At 37.0% G+C, this 19,992-nt stretch overlaps 2 protein-coding genes and 1 long non-coding RNA gene across 3 annotated transcripts; 2 read left to right on the top strand and 1 right to left on the bottom strand.

Annotated features, from left to right (window-relative positions):
• The first annotated feature begins 439 nt into the window (after window positions 1-439).
• LOC122414884 (sodium-dependent neutral amino acid transporter B(0)AT3) lies at window positions 440-13,358 on the top strand. Its single transcript, XM_043426543.1, has 13 exons — window positions 440-520; window positions 5,773-6,154; window positions 7,966-8,173; window positions 8,326-8,549; window positions 10,077-10,160; window positions 10,425-10,586; window positions 10,661-10,771; window positions 10,855-11,056; window positions 11,217-11,419; window positions 11,594-11,795; window positions 11,924-12,083; window positions 12,177-12,440; window positions 12,809-13,358. The coding sequence occupies exons 2-13, from the start codon at window positions 5,969-5,971 to the stop codon at window positions 13,002-13,004; spliced, it is 2,202 nt and encodes a 733-aa protein (XP_043282478.1). The 5' UTR covers window positions 440-520; window positions 5,773-5,968; the 3' UTR covers window positions 13,005-13,358.
• Window positions 13,359-13,484: 126 nt separating this feature from the next.
• On the top strand, window positions 13,485-16,089 carry LOC122410774 (uncharacterized). The gene is made up of 2 exons (XR_006261014.1): window positions 13,485-14,518; window positions 14,611-16,089. It is a non-coding gene; the product is annotated as an uncharacterized lncRNA (long non-coding RNA).
• Window positions 16,090-16,782: 693 nt separating this feature from the next.
• On the bottom strand, window positions 16,783-19,948 carry LOC122410769 (WW domain-binding protein 11). Its single transcript, XM_043419186.1, has 6 exons — window positions 19,715-19,948; window positions 19,478-19,603; window positions 18,880-18,977; window positions 18,550-18,721; window positions 17,993-18,243; window positions 16,783-17,891 (listed from the first exon to the last, which is right to left on the bottom strand). Exons 1-6 carry the CDS (start codon window positions 19,776-19,778, stop codon window positions 16,896-16,898), a joined length of 1,707 nt encoding a protein of 568 aa, XP_043275121.1. The 5' UTR covers window positions 19,779-19,948; the 3' UTR covers window positions 16,783-16,895.
• Between the last annotated feature and the right edge of the window lie 44 nt (window positions 19,949-19,992).

Raw genomic sequence — 19,992 nt, 5'->3', positions numbered from 1 at the left:
GCACAGTATCATAACGACTATTTGGTGTTTAGTAAGCCCGCACGTTCGAGAATACCGACGATAACATCGTTACGTGAGTGATATTGGGATGCGGTGTCTTTTTTTTCCTCTAGCTCGGAAAAACCATTGGAAGGGACGGGGCTCGACCGATCATTGACCAATTTCGAGTTTCGACCTCGACTCCTGTCTCTTCTGTCTCGCGTTTTCACGGTGCGAGGGATGGGACGAAGATAAAAAAGAGAAAAATTGAAGCGGGTCGGGGCGCCGGCGCTTGCTATTGATTCCGCGGCGCCACAGGCGCGCATCCGAAATCGCGACGACCGCCTCGTATCATCTGACCCCCTCTACTACGCACTTCCCCCGCCCTCCCAATCACAACGAGCGCCAGAGGGAAGCGACGAAAACGTACGTGCGATGGAAAAAAGTAACAACTCGTGATAGAGGGTGCCACAGTAGCTTACAGCTCCTCGTACCCCAAGGAGAGAAGTCCCTCGCGCGCTTCTTCGCTTTGCCCCCGCAGGTCAGTCCCGTGTACTATTTTTACGTTCTTTCAATTATTTCGACAATCAATTGTTAATTATATTTCATATTTTTTTCCTTTTCCGTTCTATTTCTTCGAGTATGTGTTCCCTCGTCTAAACGTATCATCTTCACAACTAAGTATCCTTCACAGAGATAACTGAGAAAAAACTTAGTTAGAACTGAGAAAACACAGATTTTTGTAAACATTTTTTTACGCCGGTGCTAAATTATTTGTTTACCCTCAAAATTCCGAGACTCCTCAATAACAAATCGTGCTTTGTGCTAAAGAATTTTGACCTTTACATCGAAACTATTTCCCCTTTATTTACGTGTCGAAGTTTGTATAGTTGACACGTCGATACTTTGGCATTCGCAGAGAAAACTTGAGAATAATTCATTAGAAATGACTAATAAAAAAAAGATGCAGCGAGTACTTGTATTCAGTGAAAAGTTGTCAACGACCAGCACACGAGTAATTAATTTCCTAAACTAAATATCCTCTACAACGGTTGAAGTTTTAACGACTTTCCTGTCAGATAAGTCGGTGATTCGCGTACTAATGACGTCAGCGGGACATTCGCGAGGTGATGCTTTTCCACTTCGTTTGTAATTATAAGTATTTCCCGTGACAATTCAGTACAAACAAATCTCGGGGGGCGGATATTTCATCTTCTCAATAACACCTCGATCGATATCTTCGCGTTTTTATCTATCGACGTTTCACTGTTGTTTTACTACGTTGCGGAAACATCGTTATTAAATAATTATATCGAAGAAAAAGTATGAACACGAAAACAACCCGGAACACTGAGATTATTTTTGAACGAACTTCAATTTCCTGTCGAATTAAGGTGTATTCCTTGTTCCGTGAAATAAATTCTTGAAAAAAATACTCAAATATTCATGTCCAATAAAATGTTTCATGTATGAATAAAAAAGCTGCTTGCCGCGGAGCTACACATTATTCGACGCTTATAAAAATGTCCATAAAAGAAGATTGATGGGAAATTAAATTGACCGCAAATCCTCAGAAAATTTGACGTTCTCGTGAGACTGCGTGATTTTCAGTCAAAATTTCATAACCGAGTTGAATTTTCTTATTTTATATTTTTAACAAAACAAGACGGGAAATCGATTAAGTTCCTTTTCACAGTGATTCGCATATTCGACATGGAATTTTTCGTTTTCTGTGAAAAAAAGTGAATTTAACGCAGAACTTCGCGTATGAAATTTCTGAATTAGTGGTTCGAACAGTAAATTGCAATCGATGCCCAAATTTTGTATTCGCGATCGTGACGTTTCGTCAATTACGTTCCGACTAACAGGGGCATTTTTTGGCATTTTTTTAACATTTCTGGGCAGCTAATCGCAAGGCCACACTTTCGTATAAATAAAGCTGGAAAACTCGTTCCAGCCCTCACCGGTAACGCTCGAGTGGAATCGAATGAGGGTCGAAGTGAAATTAGCTCCCCATGACTGTTCAGAATCGGGCGATAAATCATTGCGAGATTTTAGGACGAGCGTCCGTTTCATCTTCGTTCGGTCCTCTTCGTTCCGGGTGCATTCAAGTTTTCACGATTTCCGAGCCCCAAAACCGAAAGATTAACGCACTGAACAAAAAAAGTACGAGGCTGAAGGTTGCTTACCTTCGGCGTGCTTGACGAGGTCAGGGTCACGCGAAGAGTCTCCAAAGAGAGGAATGATTTTTGGGGGAGGCATTTCGCGTGCCAATACAAAGAGGAAAAATGGTCTCGCTATAACCGAATCAAAGGGAGGATCAAACGAGAGGTTGAGCTCGTCGTCTCCTCGCCAGGGAATCTCTTTATGAGCATGAGCTCTGACAGCTCCACAAACCGTGTATGGCCTCAAGGTATAATTCCAAACAGAGATTGCATTCGAACGAATCAGCTCTCTTTTCATCCCTTTTTTAGTGCTCCCTTGTTCTCGTTGAAAAAAAGCCAACTCGTCGCATGCTCACGCCAACTGTACATGCGTACGTCCAACTTTAAACGCACCATTTAAACCATTGTTCCATTCTACTGTTCTCTAATTTATCACCACTCGTTTCGTCTCAGCCATTCCGCTATGGCGTAATTTACTGAAAAAATTCCAATTTTACAGAACTTTTTGCCCGATCAATTTAAGGAAGTTCAAGTTCAATTTGATGGAAATTGAAAATCCCAACTTTGAGAGTTGAAATTTGGAAATATGCTTGAAATATAGATGCCATAATAAAAAATTATTATTTTTTATGGCACGAGATTTGTTACCGAACAAAAAGCAAATAAACATGAAAAATAAGCGCGACAAAATGCAACATTTTTTAATTAAATTAAATAATCAATAATTCATCTTTTCGATGCGTCAAGCTACGGAGTTCGAAGATGTCGCGATCGAAAGGAAAGAAAAAAATAAAAAAATATGTCAACTCTGCGGTATTCTCTGAACTACTGTAATTATTTAATTATTAAAGATATTAATTTCGAAAGCGACTTGTCATAACATTAATGTTGTCGAGAAAACAATTAACGAAAATCTCATCTTTTGATGTCTTGAGAAACCCTCGTTGCTGCTGAAAATAACGTTGGGAATGGAAAAAGAAAAACACTTGGTTTGACGTTAACGAGAAATAACGACATAAACGGGGGAAGGTTTGACAACACCATGAGCCAGCTGCTTTGAAATATGCATGCGCATATTAAGGGGGTGTGTCAGTGTGACGGTCTGAAAAACGAGGTATTTTTTTATAATTTTTTTTTTTTTAACGACTTGATCAAATTATTTGAAATTTTGTATATTAATTATTGAAGTAATAAAGTATACGAGGAAATTTTTTTTCACTTTTAGTACATTTTATTAAGCAGAGTAGCGGTCGCAAAATGGCGTCTCAAAAAAAGACTCCCCGACGATTGACAGCACAAGTGCTGCAGCAGAAGCATCTGGAATAAAAAATTCAAAAAGATTTTACTTGAAAATTATACTGCGAAAGTATTTCAACCGCTATCATTATTTTGATAATTGCTTTTCTTTTCTTTATTTAATAATATTCTTTTCTTTCATCATCAAAAAAGCAAAAAAGTTTAGTTGCTTTTTGACGCATGATCTTCCTCGACGTTCTTTTTCCAAACGTTCATATTACTTTTTACTGCGAACACTCAAACTCCCATTGGATTCACGTTCGATTCATTTAAAGAACGACTGTCCCTGAATCAGTGCGTTCGAGAACGACGATTAAGGAGGGTGGATCCCGACGATACAATGTTGCCATGCTAAAGCATATTAAAAATATTGAGAATTTCAAAATTACAAGAATTTCATAAAATTTGATAAATTTATTCTTTAAAAATATTTAAGACGATATAAATTTTTTTAGATTTTTCTACCACAGAGCTCTCGAATTATTGAACACTAAATTATACACGGAGAGAAAATTTCACTAAAAACTACTATGGTGCCATAGAAGTAAGGTTTTATATCGGTAATATTTATTAATTTTTACGAAAATACATAGTAATTTTACGACGCTGAAGTTTGCAACGTTGGACTCCAACGGAATGAACGAAAAAAAGATCTGTAACTCACCAATTTTTGCTTTCACGAATCATTGGTGCAGGTTGAAAAACTACGACTTGCGAATTCGGCAGTGAACAAAATTGAAGATCCACTGGAATTATTTGAGGGTTTTTTTAGAGCATTTCGTTGGACTCCAACGTTGCAAACTTCAGCGTCATGTAATTTTTTGTGAAGCGACTCGATGAAAATTGATGAGCGATGTCAAAATAAATACATCGGTATATTATCGTACAATCGCGAATGAAATTCTGTTATTTACCATAGTAAATTGCTAAACAATTTGGCGTATGATCGATGCTCATAAAACAGTACTAAGTATAGCAAAACGGCATAATAATTCTACTTGACAGTTCATCATCGAGTCAACATTAATTTTACAACGTTTCCTTGGTGAACTATGCTAGGAAAAATCAGCACAGTTTAAACCTTAGTCACAGCAAAATACGGAATTGAAAAATTTTCATTGAGAATTCACTTGGAAATTACAATATTTTTGGTAAAAACCTTCAAAATGGGCGATATAGAACCCCAAACCATGGCAGCATAACCATGTGGTAAAAAAATTTGAAAAAAATTGTATTTGTACAAAAGATGCCAAAGAATGTTATCACCAAATTTGATCAAATTCTGATTATTTTTATTTCGTGATCCAGCCTACTTAATTCGATCGATCACTCTCGTCGAAAATGATTGGATATTCATTGGTAATAATCGCGTACACAAATGAACGGAAGCCGAATGAGAAGCAGGCGAAATGAAATTTCGTTGGATAAACTTTCATTGAGTGCGTTGGCGGAAAATTCAAGTAACTTCAATCCCTCCGATGCAGTTGCTTCGTACAAATGTCACGAGTTTGAAGACGCGAGGGGATGATAAAATAAAATTTTCATACGCACGAGGTACGAGTAGCAGGAAAAAAGCTTTTTCGAGATACCGAAAAAGTGGAATGCTCGAGTTAATTTGAGTTGCGAAAAAGGTTGAAATCTTGAGCTTTCCGTGTGAGAAAGGATGAAGGAAACTGCGAAGGTGGGTCGAGATTATTGCTTCTACTTGCGGTCCATCCTCTCTCCGCTCCGCTCGTCTCTTCAAAGTATATCGCATAATAGTACGAGCGCGCGAGCCGGTATTCCGTGGAGCAAGTAGTAAAAGGCCGCGTTGTATCGGACACCGTGGCCCGTGTATATGCCAACGAGAGGAGGCGGGATTTCAGGCTTCCTCGTTGAATTAATTCAGCTCGACTCGACAGAGCATGTCCGCATTTGAGAGGACCAAACTTTTGTTACGTGATCCCTTTGTCTTCTGGTTTTTAATTTCTATGGACAAAATTAAAAATCCGAACGTTGTCTCCTTAAATTCGAACGGGAGCAGCCGAACTTTTGAGAAGGTTCGGAATTCGTTAGCGCCGTAACTCGGTTAAATTAATTTTTCTTCCGGTTCCGTTGTAACTGAAGAACTCCATCGCTGGGTTTGGGACTGTGAAAAAATTCATTCGAGAATCACATTTTTCTTCTCGTTTTCAAGAGCCACGAACATTCTTTTTGTGCGCTTCGCACAATTTCCCTACAGTGATAACGAAATGGAAAGTTTTTTTGTAGTTTTTACACTGCTTCGTCGCCCGGTGACTCGAGTTTTATTCCTGACCTGAGATTTCATGAAAGGAAATTGATTTGTCGACAGGATGGAGTCCAAAGACGGAGGTGGCCCGCTATTTTGATCCCCCCCGGCGACGGTGACAGTCTGCGAACGAGGCCTACGAATAGTCCCATCCACGATAAAGAAAAAAACCCCGTGATTCGTGTTACGATGTGCTAAGGATTAGGCGTGCGATAGCAGCAAGAAAAAAGCAGAAAAAGCGTTCACTACGACAAACGAAATGGCGAACACGGCTCATCTCGTCAGACGTCAGAGCTCCAGAGATTTAAAACCCCAGAAAAGTGTCGATCGCCTCGAGATGAAAGAAATGCGCGGCAGACTCGTCGTCGAAAGTCGCAAAAATACATCTTCCGTTAACTATGGGGCAACTAACGCGGGCTTCGACGACTCCAGTCCTAATACAAAGGTACAAAACAACTGAAGAATCAATACCAGTGACGAATCGGTGGATCCTCGAAAATTTATTATTCCAGACAATTCCAATGAAGGATCGTATTTTATGGGTGTCTAAATACGATCGGTTTTTTACTCCCTAATTAAAGATAAAATCACTTTAAATTAATATCAGAGTTATTTATTCGAAATTGTAAATAAACTTTTTTAACTGATCTTTTGGCGAATGAAATTACAAATTAATCGGGGATCCATCACTGGCCGAACCCCAAATTTCATTCGTCCCTGGCGAGAACGCTGTAGTTTTTTACGTAAAAAATCGCATTGGAGAGGTCAAAGAGAAAACACAACGGGAAATGGATCGAGAAAAAAGTATTAATAAAAAGGGCCAAGCCCTTTTTATGGGACAGGAATGGGCCAAGCCAAGAAGAAACAAAATGTCGAAATAAACAAATGTACGAATGCTTATTACCAATTTCGTACAATGTTTAACGTAACATATTTTTATTACTAGTAAGACAATCGTTTCAAATTTTTTCCCAAACCTTCGTTATATACTTCATTGTTATTGTGTACTTTTCCATAAGCTTCGTAAGAAGCGTTCGTTCGTTATATGGAAAGATAAACGATTTTTTACGCTAGTCCGTATAACCCTGTGTATTTTTCTGCATACTTAAGCACGTTTATGTCCATAACAAATAAGAAGAACTCTTTAAAATTTGTTATGCCTGTCAATCGACTGCCCATTTAAGGAGTTTCGGTACAGGTGCGATACAATGTTGCCATGCTAAACCATGCTAAAAACATGAAAAATTTCAAAAAGTTCAGAATTTTATAAAATTTGGTGAACATATTCTTTAGTGCCAAATTTGACAATACAAATTTTTTAAGATTTTTCTTCTACACAGTTATCGAATAATTGATCACTAAAGTTGACGTGTATAAGCATAGCGTTTCCATATATATAGGTATACATTCCGGGCATAAGAAATGTGCTTTAATGCGTAATTACTCGATAACTAGGTTGAAGAAAATTTTGAAAAAATTTGTGTTTTCGCACTTGATGTTGAAGAACATTACACCAAATTTGATAAATTTCTTAATATTTAGATTTCTGTACCGAAACTCTTTAAACTCTGTGTAGATTTAAAGACTTGGTAAAAAAATCGTTTCGCGCATAATCACTTTAAAGCAATATGAAAATTCAAGTTCCCTGAAAAATGATATAAAGACGAAGGAGATGAATGAAGATGAATGAAATTAACAAAAACTTTGATTTTCTAAAATTTTGAGCTGTAAACGAAGGAATTTTTTGAAGATTAAAAATAACGAGGTTCAGAGCTTCCTCCGTCGAAAATAATCAAATATTTCGTAAAATTTCGCAGCCAAATCGATGTTACAGATAAATGTTAAAAATATGAAAATCATTGCATGAAATTCATGTAGGAAGTACATGTAAATGAGTGGAAAATTTAAAAAATACAATCGTGGAATGTCTGATGCATCAATCTCAAACGAATCGACGGTCGATTCCAATTATACTTTTATTGCAATTCCTATTGACCTGAAAACGTATCGATGAATAAGAATTTGTCGAACCTTTAACTGGTGAATGTAAAACAACGCACGCATGCATTAAAATTTTTCGAGTAAACATCCAAATGTTTAATTAACGCGCTACGCGATATTTTGGTTTTAAAAATCTTAAAAAAAATTGCAAAGCTGAGAGCAGATCAGATTTCCATCAATTGTTTTTGACCAATCAAATTTGAGAATTCGTAATGAATAGAAAAATTAAAAAATCGTGAATTTTTTAAAATCCAGAACAAACCTGTGAGCGGGGTGGCAAGCGAAGTTGGGGGCAGCAAACTCGGAAGTAACGAGGGTAAAGGAATATTTCGGCCGGAGGCCGGTGAGGATGAGCGCGAGAATTGGGACAGCAAACTCACGTTCTTACTTGCGACAGTCGGGTATGCAGTCGGTCTTGGTAATGTTTGGAGATTTCCTTATCTCGCACAAAAGAACGGAGGTGGTAAGTGAAAAGAGCACCTTTTTCTCACTGTTTCCTTCAGCTGCAAGTACGACAAAGTTCATTAAAACAACTCGACTAATGAAAAAAAAAACTTTTTCTCATTCCTCTCTACTTTCCCGAACTTCTGTCCCTTTATCCTCCCACTTATTCAGGAGCTTTTCTTATTCCGTATTTCGTGATGCTCGCGATCGAGGGAATACCGATATTTTATTTGGAACTTGCCATCGGTCAAAGATTGCGGAAAGGTGCGATCGGCGTCTGGAATCAAGTGTCACCTTATTTGGGCGGGATTGGAATAAGCAGCGCAGTAGTGTCCTTCAACGTAGCTCTGTATTACAACACCATCATCGCTTGGTGTCTATTTTACTTCGTTCAGGTAAGTCGATCCTCCTATAATTATCGTATCGCAATGTCTCGAGGCATATTCGAAGAAAACGAGGCCAAACATTCTGGAGGAATGCACCATTAAGGAGTTTCGGTACAGAAGTCTAAATATTAAGAAATTTATCAAATTTGGTGATAATGTTCTTCAACGTCAAGTGCGAAAACACAAATTTTTTCAAAATTTTCTTCAACCTAGTTATCGAGTAATTACGCATTAAAGCACATTTCTTATGCCCGGAATGTATACCTATATATATGGAAATGCTATGCTTGTACGCGTGAACTTTAGTGATCAATTACTCGATAGCTGTGTAGAAGAAAAATCTTTAAAAATTTGTATTGTCAAATTTGGCACTAAAGAATATGTTCACCAAATTTTATAATATTCTGAACTTTTTGAAATTTTTCATGTTTTTAGCATGGTTTAGCATGGCAACGTTGTATCGCCTGTACCGAAACTCCTTAATTCGAAGAGCAGTAATAAGAATTGTTCTACCCGCCATAGTAAAAAGATCCATACCTTTTATTCAAAAGACTCAAGAGTCTTTTTCTCAATTAGCATAATAAAGAATATTTTCAGTCACTTGAATTGTTTATATTGTAAAGTATACTCGAGCAAGCCTGAAAAAAAACTATATTTATGGTAAAATGTCACACGTATTCGGTGTGTATTCGTGTATTTAATTTATCATAGAATTTAATAATAAAATATATTAAATATTAATAATAAAATTTGTGATTTACAATAAATTTCGACTTATCAGTAAGTGCTAGTTTGACATGGTGAATAACACTCGGAAACAAAAGAAAATATAGTCCTCACGTGCATCACTTTTTGCTATGCACACAAAGCTGTTTAGAATTGTAAAATTCAAAAAATACTATGCTGTTTGTAATCGGTGGGTAAATACTTTGAAAATTCTTGAAAAATAATATATTCCTCATTATACAAAACGAATCCGTTTTCTCCGTGTAGCTCAATCGACTTTGACCGAAAACAGACTGTTTTGCACTGTTTTTCTATTCGGAACGATCGTGCAGCTCATTCCAATTAAAAAGTATTTTTCGTTGTCAAACTGCCGGACGAATATTCATTTAAGTTCGATTAATTATCGTTTTTGTAACGGAAAAAACAATTTGTTGACGAAACAAATTTCATTTCTTTGAGCCCAGCTTAATCTTGATGGTATATCTGCGTATGTAAAAGCTGAAAGGTTCGATCGGTCGAACCATCAAAGCTTTTCAACAGCTAAGCAAATCAGTGTCGAGGCATTAAAATTCCATCGCAAGAAACTTTGATTCGTACGAAAGATTTCATTCAGTCGACTCCATGATTGAGCTGCTCGACCGAATATTCATGTTTAAAAACAGCTTTCTTGTCGAAACGAACAGGAATTTTGTTGATTGAAGTCTGAAAAATTCCAGGAAATCCAAATCTGGCTTTAGGCTCACGATAATCGAAACATTTTTACTGAAAAGTATTGAAAAGTATACATTTTTCTTTATTTCTATTTTATAGAGCTTCCAGTCACAGTTGCCGTGGGCAGAATGTCCGAACAAATATTTCCAGAACGGCTCGTACGCGCCAGAACCCGAATGTGTGGTAAGCAAGCATTATTTTTCCCATTCCAAAATCACGAACGAAGCGAAAAATTTCATGTTTTTTGCTCTTTTCTTTTCTCTTGCTTTGCATCAATTTTTGAAAACATTTTATTGGAAAAAATGAAGAAAAATTGAAAATTTGTTGTCAATAAGAATCGTACACGGTGTAATTTGCACATTCCCATAAAATCTTTCACCACTTCAAACTTTTCTTCATTCTGGTAATAAATTGACGAGTACCTAAAAAAATAAACTTTTTCTGCAGGAAAGCAGCCCGACGCAGTACTTTTGGTATCGGACGACCTTAATGATTTCAAAGGACATCAACACTCCAGAAGTATTCAACTGGAAAATTGCTCTGGCACTCGTGATAGCATGGATCCTCGTTTACATGTGTATGATAAAGGGAATAGCGTCTTCCGGGAAGGTAGGGATGGAGTAACTGGAAAATCTTGGAAAAAAAGAGGCAAAGTGACGTTTCATGTTGCATGTCTTTTCCAGGTTGTCTACGTTACGGCAACGTTTCCTTATCTCGTTTTGATCATCTTCTTCTTTCGAGGTGTGACACTACCAGGAATGTCGGACGGTTTACGCCATTTGTTCACTCCGAAGGTAATCGATTTACAGACACCACGAAACTATTGAACTGAAGCACTGAAAGGTTCTTGGTGATGGAAATGCTCGATTTTTTTCAGTGGCATACATTAACGGATCCCGTTGTTTGGCTCGAAGCAGGCACACAAATATTCTTCTCGCTAGGACTCGCTTTTGGAGGCCTCATTGCCTTTTCGTCCTACAATCCTGTGAATAATAATTGCTATCGTGACGCCATCATGGTCAGCTTGACGAATTGTTTCACCTCGATGTTCGCTGGAATTGTTGTGTTCTCCATTATCGGTAAATGCAATCCTAACGAAAGTTAAAATTTTTTTTAATTTGGTTTTTTCCCTTTCTGGACGTTCAAAATTCAAGATTTTTTCGTATCTATATTCTTGAAAGAATTTTTTTTCCTTTCCTTACGAATCGAATGAATTTATCAACTCGATTAATTTCGCAGGTTTTAAAGCCACCATGGTCTATGAAAAATGTCTCGAGGATAGAAACGCAACATTGCTCGCAATATTCGGTCACGAGGACAAAATCCCACTCGAGTTACCACCAGCTGGAGCACTCTTGAACTTCACCAACGGTAACGAGAGCTTGGATAATTTAATCATGCCAGAAATGCCAGAGTGCGATCTCGAAAAAGAACTTGACAACGTGAGTGCCTCGAATCAATGTCATTGGCTATGCTAATTTATTCATTTTCGTAGAGGGCAACGAAACTTTAACTTTTAACTACGAGCCTCAATTTTACGATGAATTTTAAATATCGTGATACTAAAATTTCATCATTTTCTTTTCCCTGGATAATGAATGTTCATTTACTCATAGTCAGCCTCAGGAACTGGACTGGCCTTCATCATTTTTACAGAAGCTATTAACCAATTTCCTGGAGCACAATTCTGGTCGGTCCTCTTCTTTCTCATGCTTTTCACCCTCGGAATCGATTCACAGTTTGGTACCCTTGAAGGTGTCGTCACAAGTATCGTCGATATGAAGCTATTTCCAAATTTACGAAAGGAAATTCTCACAGGTTAGCGAAAAAAGTGTTTTTTGAAATAATTTATTGAAATAAAGTTGTTTTTCATCAAGTATTTAATGTAGTTTCAATAACTTTTTTTAAAAATACTAAAATTCGTGAAAAATGTCTTTATTTCGCAGGAGTAATTTGCCTCGTTTGCTGCACAATCTCCATGACGTTTGCCCACGGGGCTGGCAGTTACGTGTTCGTTTTATTCGACAATTTCAGTGGCAACTTTCCACTGTTGATAATAGCTTTTTTCGAATGCATCGGAGTTTCATACGTCTATGGTTTAAAACGGTACGGAAAGCAATAACCCTAGGAATTATAAAAAAATGTGAAAAAATCGATTTTAACTTGGACGAATAATGGAGAATACGTATCCACGTGCAGATTCGCCGACGATATCGAATTGATGACTGGCAATCGTCCCGGTTTGTATTGGCTCATATGCTGGAAATATCTCAGCCCATTGGCGATGCTCAGTATACTCGTTGCTTCGTTCTTCGAGATCGTTCTCGAAGGAAGCGGATATCAGGCCTGGGTATCGAGCAAAGGAGTCACTGAGAAACACGAATGGCCTGTCTGGGCTATTGTTCTCATAGCCATACTCATTCTCGCCTCAGTCCTATGGATACCGGCTGTCGCTATACTTAGGTATTTACACCTTTGATTAGTCCATGTATCAATGAATATTGGAATGAAATTGAGCAATACTTTACAACTTGATTCCTCAAGATAATTTCAAGATTACAGTGGCAAATTATCGATGAATAATTCCAATAAATCTCTAATTTTGTTCCCTGCCGAATTTGGAATTCGTAGTTTTTCGACCTGCACCATTGATTCATGAAATATATAATAATTGGTAAATTACAAACCTTTTTTTCGTTCATTTCGTTGGACTTGAACGTTGCACACTTCAGCGTCGTGTCAACTTGCTCATGAGCAACGAGTGATTAAAATCGAGGGAGTTCAATGAAAGATAGAAACCTTAGAAAATATTTCGACTTTTTCGTTTCTAGATATTATGGAATTCCAGTGATCGACGACAACGAGAAAGCCTGGTTTCCAGCAACGGATCTCAAGGAGTTTCACGGTATAGTGCCTCACGAAGTAACAACCGCAGAAACATTATTATTTTGCATAAGAAGCGATGGTACCGAAGGTTTTTGTTGTCCTACGGGAGGTCCGAGCGATGACGATGACGATCTCACCTAGAAATACGTTGGTAAATCTAGTTTATTGACACCAGATTAGGGGAAGGCCGAATTTTTCCAACGATTCTCTTAATTCCACAGGAGCTTCCTTCTATCAATGGTAAAGTATGATTTTTTTCTAAATATATGGTCGTCACCGTGCAAACTTGAATTATCTGACAATTAAGGAGATCGATTCTTGCTCAGTAATATTTACGTTCGACAGATCTATATTTGCGATTAATTTCGTCTGATAGTATATTACACACCTAATAGGGCAGGAAAATAAGGAAAGTCAAAATAAGGAAAGTGTTTGTCAGCCTCGGCTTCGCCTCGGCCGACAATTACATGTGGTCTGAGGCTTTACTTTTTCCTGCCCGAGGTGTGTATACGATTTTTCTGTCCGACGCAGGCGGAATGCGGCCCGGAGGACAGAAAAATGGTTTTTCTGTCTTCCGGGCCGAAGTTGCCGCATTCCGCCTGCGTCGGACAGAAAAATCGTATACACACCTCGGGCAGGAAAAAGTAAAGCCTCAGACCACATGTTTGTCAGGGCCTCGGCTTCGCCTCGGCCGACAATTACATGTGATCTGAGACTTTCCTTATTTTCCTGCCCTAGGTGTGTAATATACTATTTTTAATCCTATTCGTTTACGTGCGGAAGGTATAAAAATCGGCTGTAGGTTCTGCGACCAGTGTCAATTATTATGTGAAAATATTAGCAATGCTTGCCTTGAAGAGCCTGTTATAGAAAACAAAAGGGATAAAACCGAACTTTTGTTGTTGCGAGGCTTCGAAAAACTTACGAAGATTGAAGAATCGTTTGAAAAATTTGTCATTTTAAATGGGTCGTAAATATAAAAAAAAAAAAGCTCGCCAGATATATCGGTTAATACGGAGAATAAAAATTTGGCATATCAAAGTATGTAGACGATTCGTACACATTAGCGTTCAATAAAGCAGGCGTAGACGAAAGTTTGTGGCTTAGGAACTTGCAATTTGCTATGCCAATAAAGAGTTCCGAATGGAAAGTGGAAAAAAAATAAAGTTACAGGTTAAATAATGCAATTATTAGGTTAGAGACCGTCCATGCGAGGGCGTAAAAAATCGTAACTCTCTCATTAAACATTGTTGTCGTTCGATCTAAACGGAATTTCCACATAAACTGTGTAATCGAAAAGTTCTACATTTCATCTGATTACCGATCATTGTTTTCATTGTTAGATTTCCGAGGGTCGCGTGCATAAAGATAAATTGGAGATGAAATTTGAACACTAAATAAAAAAAGAAAAGAGAAGAGCACGAGGAAATAAAAAAAATGTAAAAAGAAACAATTCGAAATTGCTCTTTTGACGAAAAAAATCGTAAGGATTGAATCCTTTTGAGGACACGATGTTAATATTATTTTAATTGCTAGTTAACGTACACGTATAAGACAATAATGTCGTTTGAAGGTTATGTACGAGAGTATACGACGACGCGAGAGGAATAAAAAGAAAGAGGACAATAATACATTTTATCTTCGACAATAACGAGGTATTTGAGAGAAACTGATTTATTGATAAAAAGCTGGACAATAAAATCATAAAAGAATAATATTGCACTGCACTATACTTGCACATTCACAGAGGCCTCTATGAAATACGGAGTAAAAATAAAATCAATGTAGAAGGCGATCAGCGTCGACGAGCGCGAGTGTGTTAAAAAGAAAAGTTTGTGGATTCTTCTATTTTGTATGATATAATATGTGCAAAAAAAATGAAACCTGTGTGTATTGTTTTATCGATTTCCAACACGAGCAGGTTCCCAATCGAATCCAATTAACCGCAGTGCGATCAAAAATATAAATCTAACTGATATCACGTTTGTTACGTATATTGAGAATGAAGCAACACCGCGATAGGAATGAAAGAAAAATATTAAAAGAGAAAAGATTATCAAAAAATACGAGATTATTTTTTTCTCAGGAAAAATCAAACAAAAACACAACGGTGCTAACGCAGATATAGTAAATGACGTTTATTCAATTTGCAGGACAGAGAAAAAGAGAAAAGATCAAATGATAAATGAAAGATAATAAACTCTTGTCAACGAAACCTTAGATAACACTTATGACAATAAATATAAAAATATTCTGTTTTGCTTATGGCAGTCGATAGTAATTCCTCAAGCTATTTGATCGATCGGCGAGACAACTTGTATATAGATGTAAGTTTTATGCGCACAGATTATACTAATACATGAATTAATAAGTGTTTGCCTCCATTCATATGTTGAATTGAGTGGTTTTAATCGTGCAATATCGATTAATTGGCCTTTGATGGTATATCCTGTGAGTTGTTAATTTATGAAGAGTGAACAAAAGATGAAAAAAAAAAACATTTCGAAAAAGTTGAATATCTGACATAGCAATCCCAAAAATGCAGCGTCTCAATGGAATATTCATTTTACAGTAGATTTTAATATTTATTCTTCTTCACAAATAATAAGTAAGCAATTGAGATCTATCAATAATGACCGATAATCAATTTACATATGGATTTATTTGAATGAGGTGAAAGAAAAAAAAGATTCTTACGTCATATCAAAGCAAACAACCAAAAGTGCAAAAAATAACATTTCACTGATTGTTGCATATCATAGCACTGATATCATGATTGTTGCATATCGGGTGTGCAGCCCCATATCCAATTCGTTTCTTCTAATCAATCTTCTGTTTTATATATATAGTTATTCGTATCTCGACTGCGTCCATCCACTCTAACTGTTAAGACAATAAATAGATACGATAGACTTGTTCTAGCAGCTGGATATTCAAGGTCGTGGTTGTTAACAAGATAAACCATTTTGAATGGCTCAAAAAAAAAGAAAAATGATTGAGAAAATAGATATGAAACAGTTGCTGGACGAGGAGAAACGATTAATGAGACACCTTATACAGATCATTCTCGTACATCGTACTATATAAATAATTATACATATTAAAAAATGTACTATAAATATTGAAAACAAATATATACAATTATACCACGTTAAGCGGATAAACTGTACATATATATTGTTGTCAGTTGAATGTTGAAATAAATACAGTGCGTAAAAAACTTCTATTTATGGAGCAAAAGAGAGGAAAGGCTCATTTACCTAGAGGTTGCGAATACCTGACGCCCAAAAAGGCTTCTGTTTTTTTGAAAATTTTTCTTTCATCTTTAATTTTTCCATGTTCGAAACCCTTCCGAACGCTTCTCCAGCTAGGTCGACACGCAAGTCCTGTTTTTTCACAGAAAATTATATTGACGAAAGAAGTGAAACAGAATTATTACCGAACGACAAAAAGCTCACCCACACCATAAGGAAAGACAATGAACACTACTTATTTTTTTGAGAAAATATTTTGATAAATATACAACGTAATTGGAGCTAAAAAAGTGTATTCTAATGAATTTTCAGAATTTATCATGCCATCGTCGTTTTTTAAAAATTTCACGTTCTACTCTGTCAACCTTAAGTTACTCCTACTGCATATTTGAATATAACTACTTGTTACTTGTCATGTAACTAATACTTTCATGATAAGCTATTGGAAATCCACATTCTACACAAAAGTTATGGAATTTTTGTACCAATATTTTTTTTTAATGCTACCGACGAAGTTTGTGATGAACCAAGAGAAATTTTGATCGTGTGGATTCGAAGATGAGGAAAATTTGGCTAAATTTGTAATCAGACTTTGATTTCCACATGATTAAAACATGAATAAAAAAAATTGAAAAGGGAGAGGTGAACAAACGGAAATAAAAGACTAGTTTGTATCGAATTTTTAATGTATTCTAACGCACAATACGCAATCGTGCCGGAATTCATGAAGACGGACAAAAAACAAGAAGAGGACGACAGAGCATTGGAACGAAAAGATTCATAACAGTTCCTCCATTTCTTGCATGAACTGCATGTAAGCATCGTCCTTAGTTTTGAGTTGACTAGCTCGAATAGGCTGGGTCTCATTAATTCTCTCAACGATTCTAGGTGCGTTGGTGGGTTTTCTTTTGTCGTCTCGTTTGACTCTGAGCGAAGTTGGTAAAAATCTCGTAACATCAGCAGCAAGATTTCTGATTTGTGGTTTAGCCTCAATTGTTGTGGTGCTTTTGCCATCTTTGTCTTTGCGATTGATCAATTGTGGTGCTGCCGAAAGTACATTCGGCGTCTTCGGCTGAGAGTTCGAGGTCTGAGATTGCATTTGTGAACCTGACATATTCGGTAAAACACCAAGATTGGGCATTTGCATTTGAGGAGGTGGCATACGCGGCATTGAGGGCGGACCGGGACGTAACATTCGAGGCATACCCGGCGGAGGACCAGGCGGTAGCCTCAGCCCGATGCGAGGTGGTGGAGGCGGCGGCATTCTTAGATGCATCGGAGGAGGTGGAGGCCTGTAAAGTAACGGCGGAGGTGGCATTCCCATCGGTGGCATAGAGTGTTGGTGTTGATGTTGTTGATGTTGCTGCTGCTGATGTTGTTGCTGTTGATGATGCACGTGCGAGGAATGTTGGACGTGACTCGAAGAATGTTCGGAAGATCCCGGAGGCTCAATATTCTCAGTATCCGACTTCTTCCCTTTGTTACCCGATTTCCCATCCTCAGCGTCGAGGAGTGACAACCTAGCGCTCAAATCTTGCGCTCTCTCGGTTTCGCGCTTTTTATGTACAACCTCCATTTCCCTCATAAATTGATCAATATCCTGGCCCGCCATTGCCAACATTTTCTGCTGTAACGTCGTTGGTTTCACTTTCACGATTTCTCGCTCTTTCTCCTTTTCCTTCTCTTTCTCCTTGCTTTCGGTCTCTTGCTTACTGCTGTCTTCCTTGTCGTCGGCGAAACGTATCGTTCGAGACTTGTTACTCGAATCCTTGGACTAGAAAGAGTTTTATGAGTCAATTCAAAGCGTGATATGAAAAAGGAAATTTTCAAAAGTGTGACAATTATTGAAATAATGAGAAATTTATAATTTCTCACCTTTTCCTGAAGCTCCTCGTCCTCGCCGAGATCAGGCGGTGGGAACGGTGGAACTCCTGGTGGTTCTTTATTCGGTGCCAATGTTGGAATAGTCGGAGGACCAGTATAGGCACTCGTCTTTTTCAATATACTCGGTGGTATTGGTATATTCATTAATGGATGATGTTGGGCTATGTAATGAGGATGCGGAGGGAACATATGAGCCGGAGGTTGTGGCATGTCAGGCAGGGGAATCTGAGACGTCAGGGAACCTGGAAAACGAATCATAAATTTGTAATGGACAGAGTGTGGAAAAAATCGTACATATTAACTCAGCCGAATCATTATTTTTCGAACGAAAATGGAAGCCAGTATTCGTTGCTTCTAAAACAAGAGCTTTGGAACAAAAAAATTTTATAGCAATTATAAAAAGCTACAAGACCATTCGATGATTCCATGTGGCATTAAGCGAAATAGAATAGCTGATAAAAAAACGTTAAATTCTCAATAAATCAAGAAAATTGCATATTGTAACCTCAGCAAAGCCAATATTTGTAAAAATTGATTGTTCAAATTACCAGGAAATATCCGTGTTATGTCGTTTCCTGCAGAAGGCAATGGAATTTCGTCTACTTGTACTTGCTGAGCGTGTCTAACAGCTTCAAAGTATGAAACTAGATCTATTCTTCTCCGCTCGTATTGGATCAACTGTTCTTTCAGTTCCGTCCATTTTTCCTGATCATCCTTGGCCTGTAATAACAATATTATGTATCGACTCTGTTGCAATAAGAAAAACATTCTGATTATAGTTGCATTGAACATGAAAATATGTTCAAATTATAGAAACCTCTTCAGTCTTACCAATGTACATCAGGATTTTACCTTAGAGACACTCTTCCTATACTTACATACATTTTTAATACTCGGTCTAGTGTTTCTTTCAGCTTCTTTCTCTTGTCTTTGAGGACTTTTTCGTTCAGAGGTGGAGGTTGCATGACGTTGTACTCTGTCAAAAAATATCACATTATACGAATCTCTGTACATTTGAAGAACAGTTTTGGAGTTTCAACCTAACATGTAATATTACAACTTTGCAGTATTACATTTGTTCTCATGATTATTACACACATACGAACACAATTCATTGCTATCAATTCCCAACTTCTGAAAAATGCAAATATTCTTAAATATACTCAATATTAAATGAAATCATTTAAGACAATATGTAAATATTATATCAATTTTCATCTATTATTAAATTATTTCCCTCTAAATTTATTACATGATTTATAATATTGCAATGAGCTACTAATGCATGCCTCTAATACGAATTGAAGGGATAATTTAAAATGAGTCAAGACTTCTTAATTTCTAGTTTATTGAATTACGTGTTTCTCAAATATGTTTTAAACAGAAAATCACTTTTGTTCAATTACTAGTCTAACAATCTTCTGATTTATCACATGACGATTGATCTTATGAAAAGTTTCATAAACAACAACTCACCCATTTGATCAATTTTCTCCATTTCTTCAATGATTTGCGATGGATCTTTCCCTTTGAGAACTGCAGCACGAACCAGTTGTCGCTGTTTTTTATTTTTCTTCAATTCTTTTTTACGTGCCTCTTTACCTAATGAATAAAAAAATATATAAAATATAACATTGTACGTATAGATTAAAAAATGTCAAATAAAAAATTGGCGTGTCCTAGAATTTTTTGGTTATGCGGAGCAAAACTTACGCGCTTGATCCGTGGGATTCATATACTTCCCACTCTTCGTGGTATTTATTGACCGTCTACCCATTTTGATATTTATTTAAACGTTAACTCGCAATAAGAGAAAAAAGTAATAAAAAGATATTATTTATGTTATTGTTCAATTATTTTTATTCGTCAATCATAATCAAACACAGTATTTTCTTCTGTACTGCCATCATGATTTCCGACTTCGACAGCGTTTTACGTGAGTTAAACGTTTCATCGCCAGGTAGCGCGTAAAAGCAGTGTGTGTGACAAAT

The sequence above is a fragment of the Venturia canescens genome, chromosome 1 (assembly GCF_019457755.1).
Source record: "Venturia canescens isolate UGA chromosome 1, ASM1945775v1, whole genome shotgun sequence".
Lineage (NCBI taxonomy): Eukaryota > Metazoa > Arthropoda > Insecta > Hymenoptera > Ichneumonidae > Venturia > Venturia canescens.
Note: the sequence above shows the minus strand (reverse complement) of the source record. Positions and strands in the feature narration are given on the sequence as shown.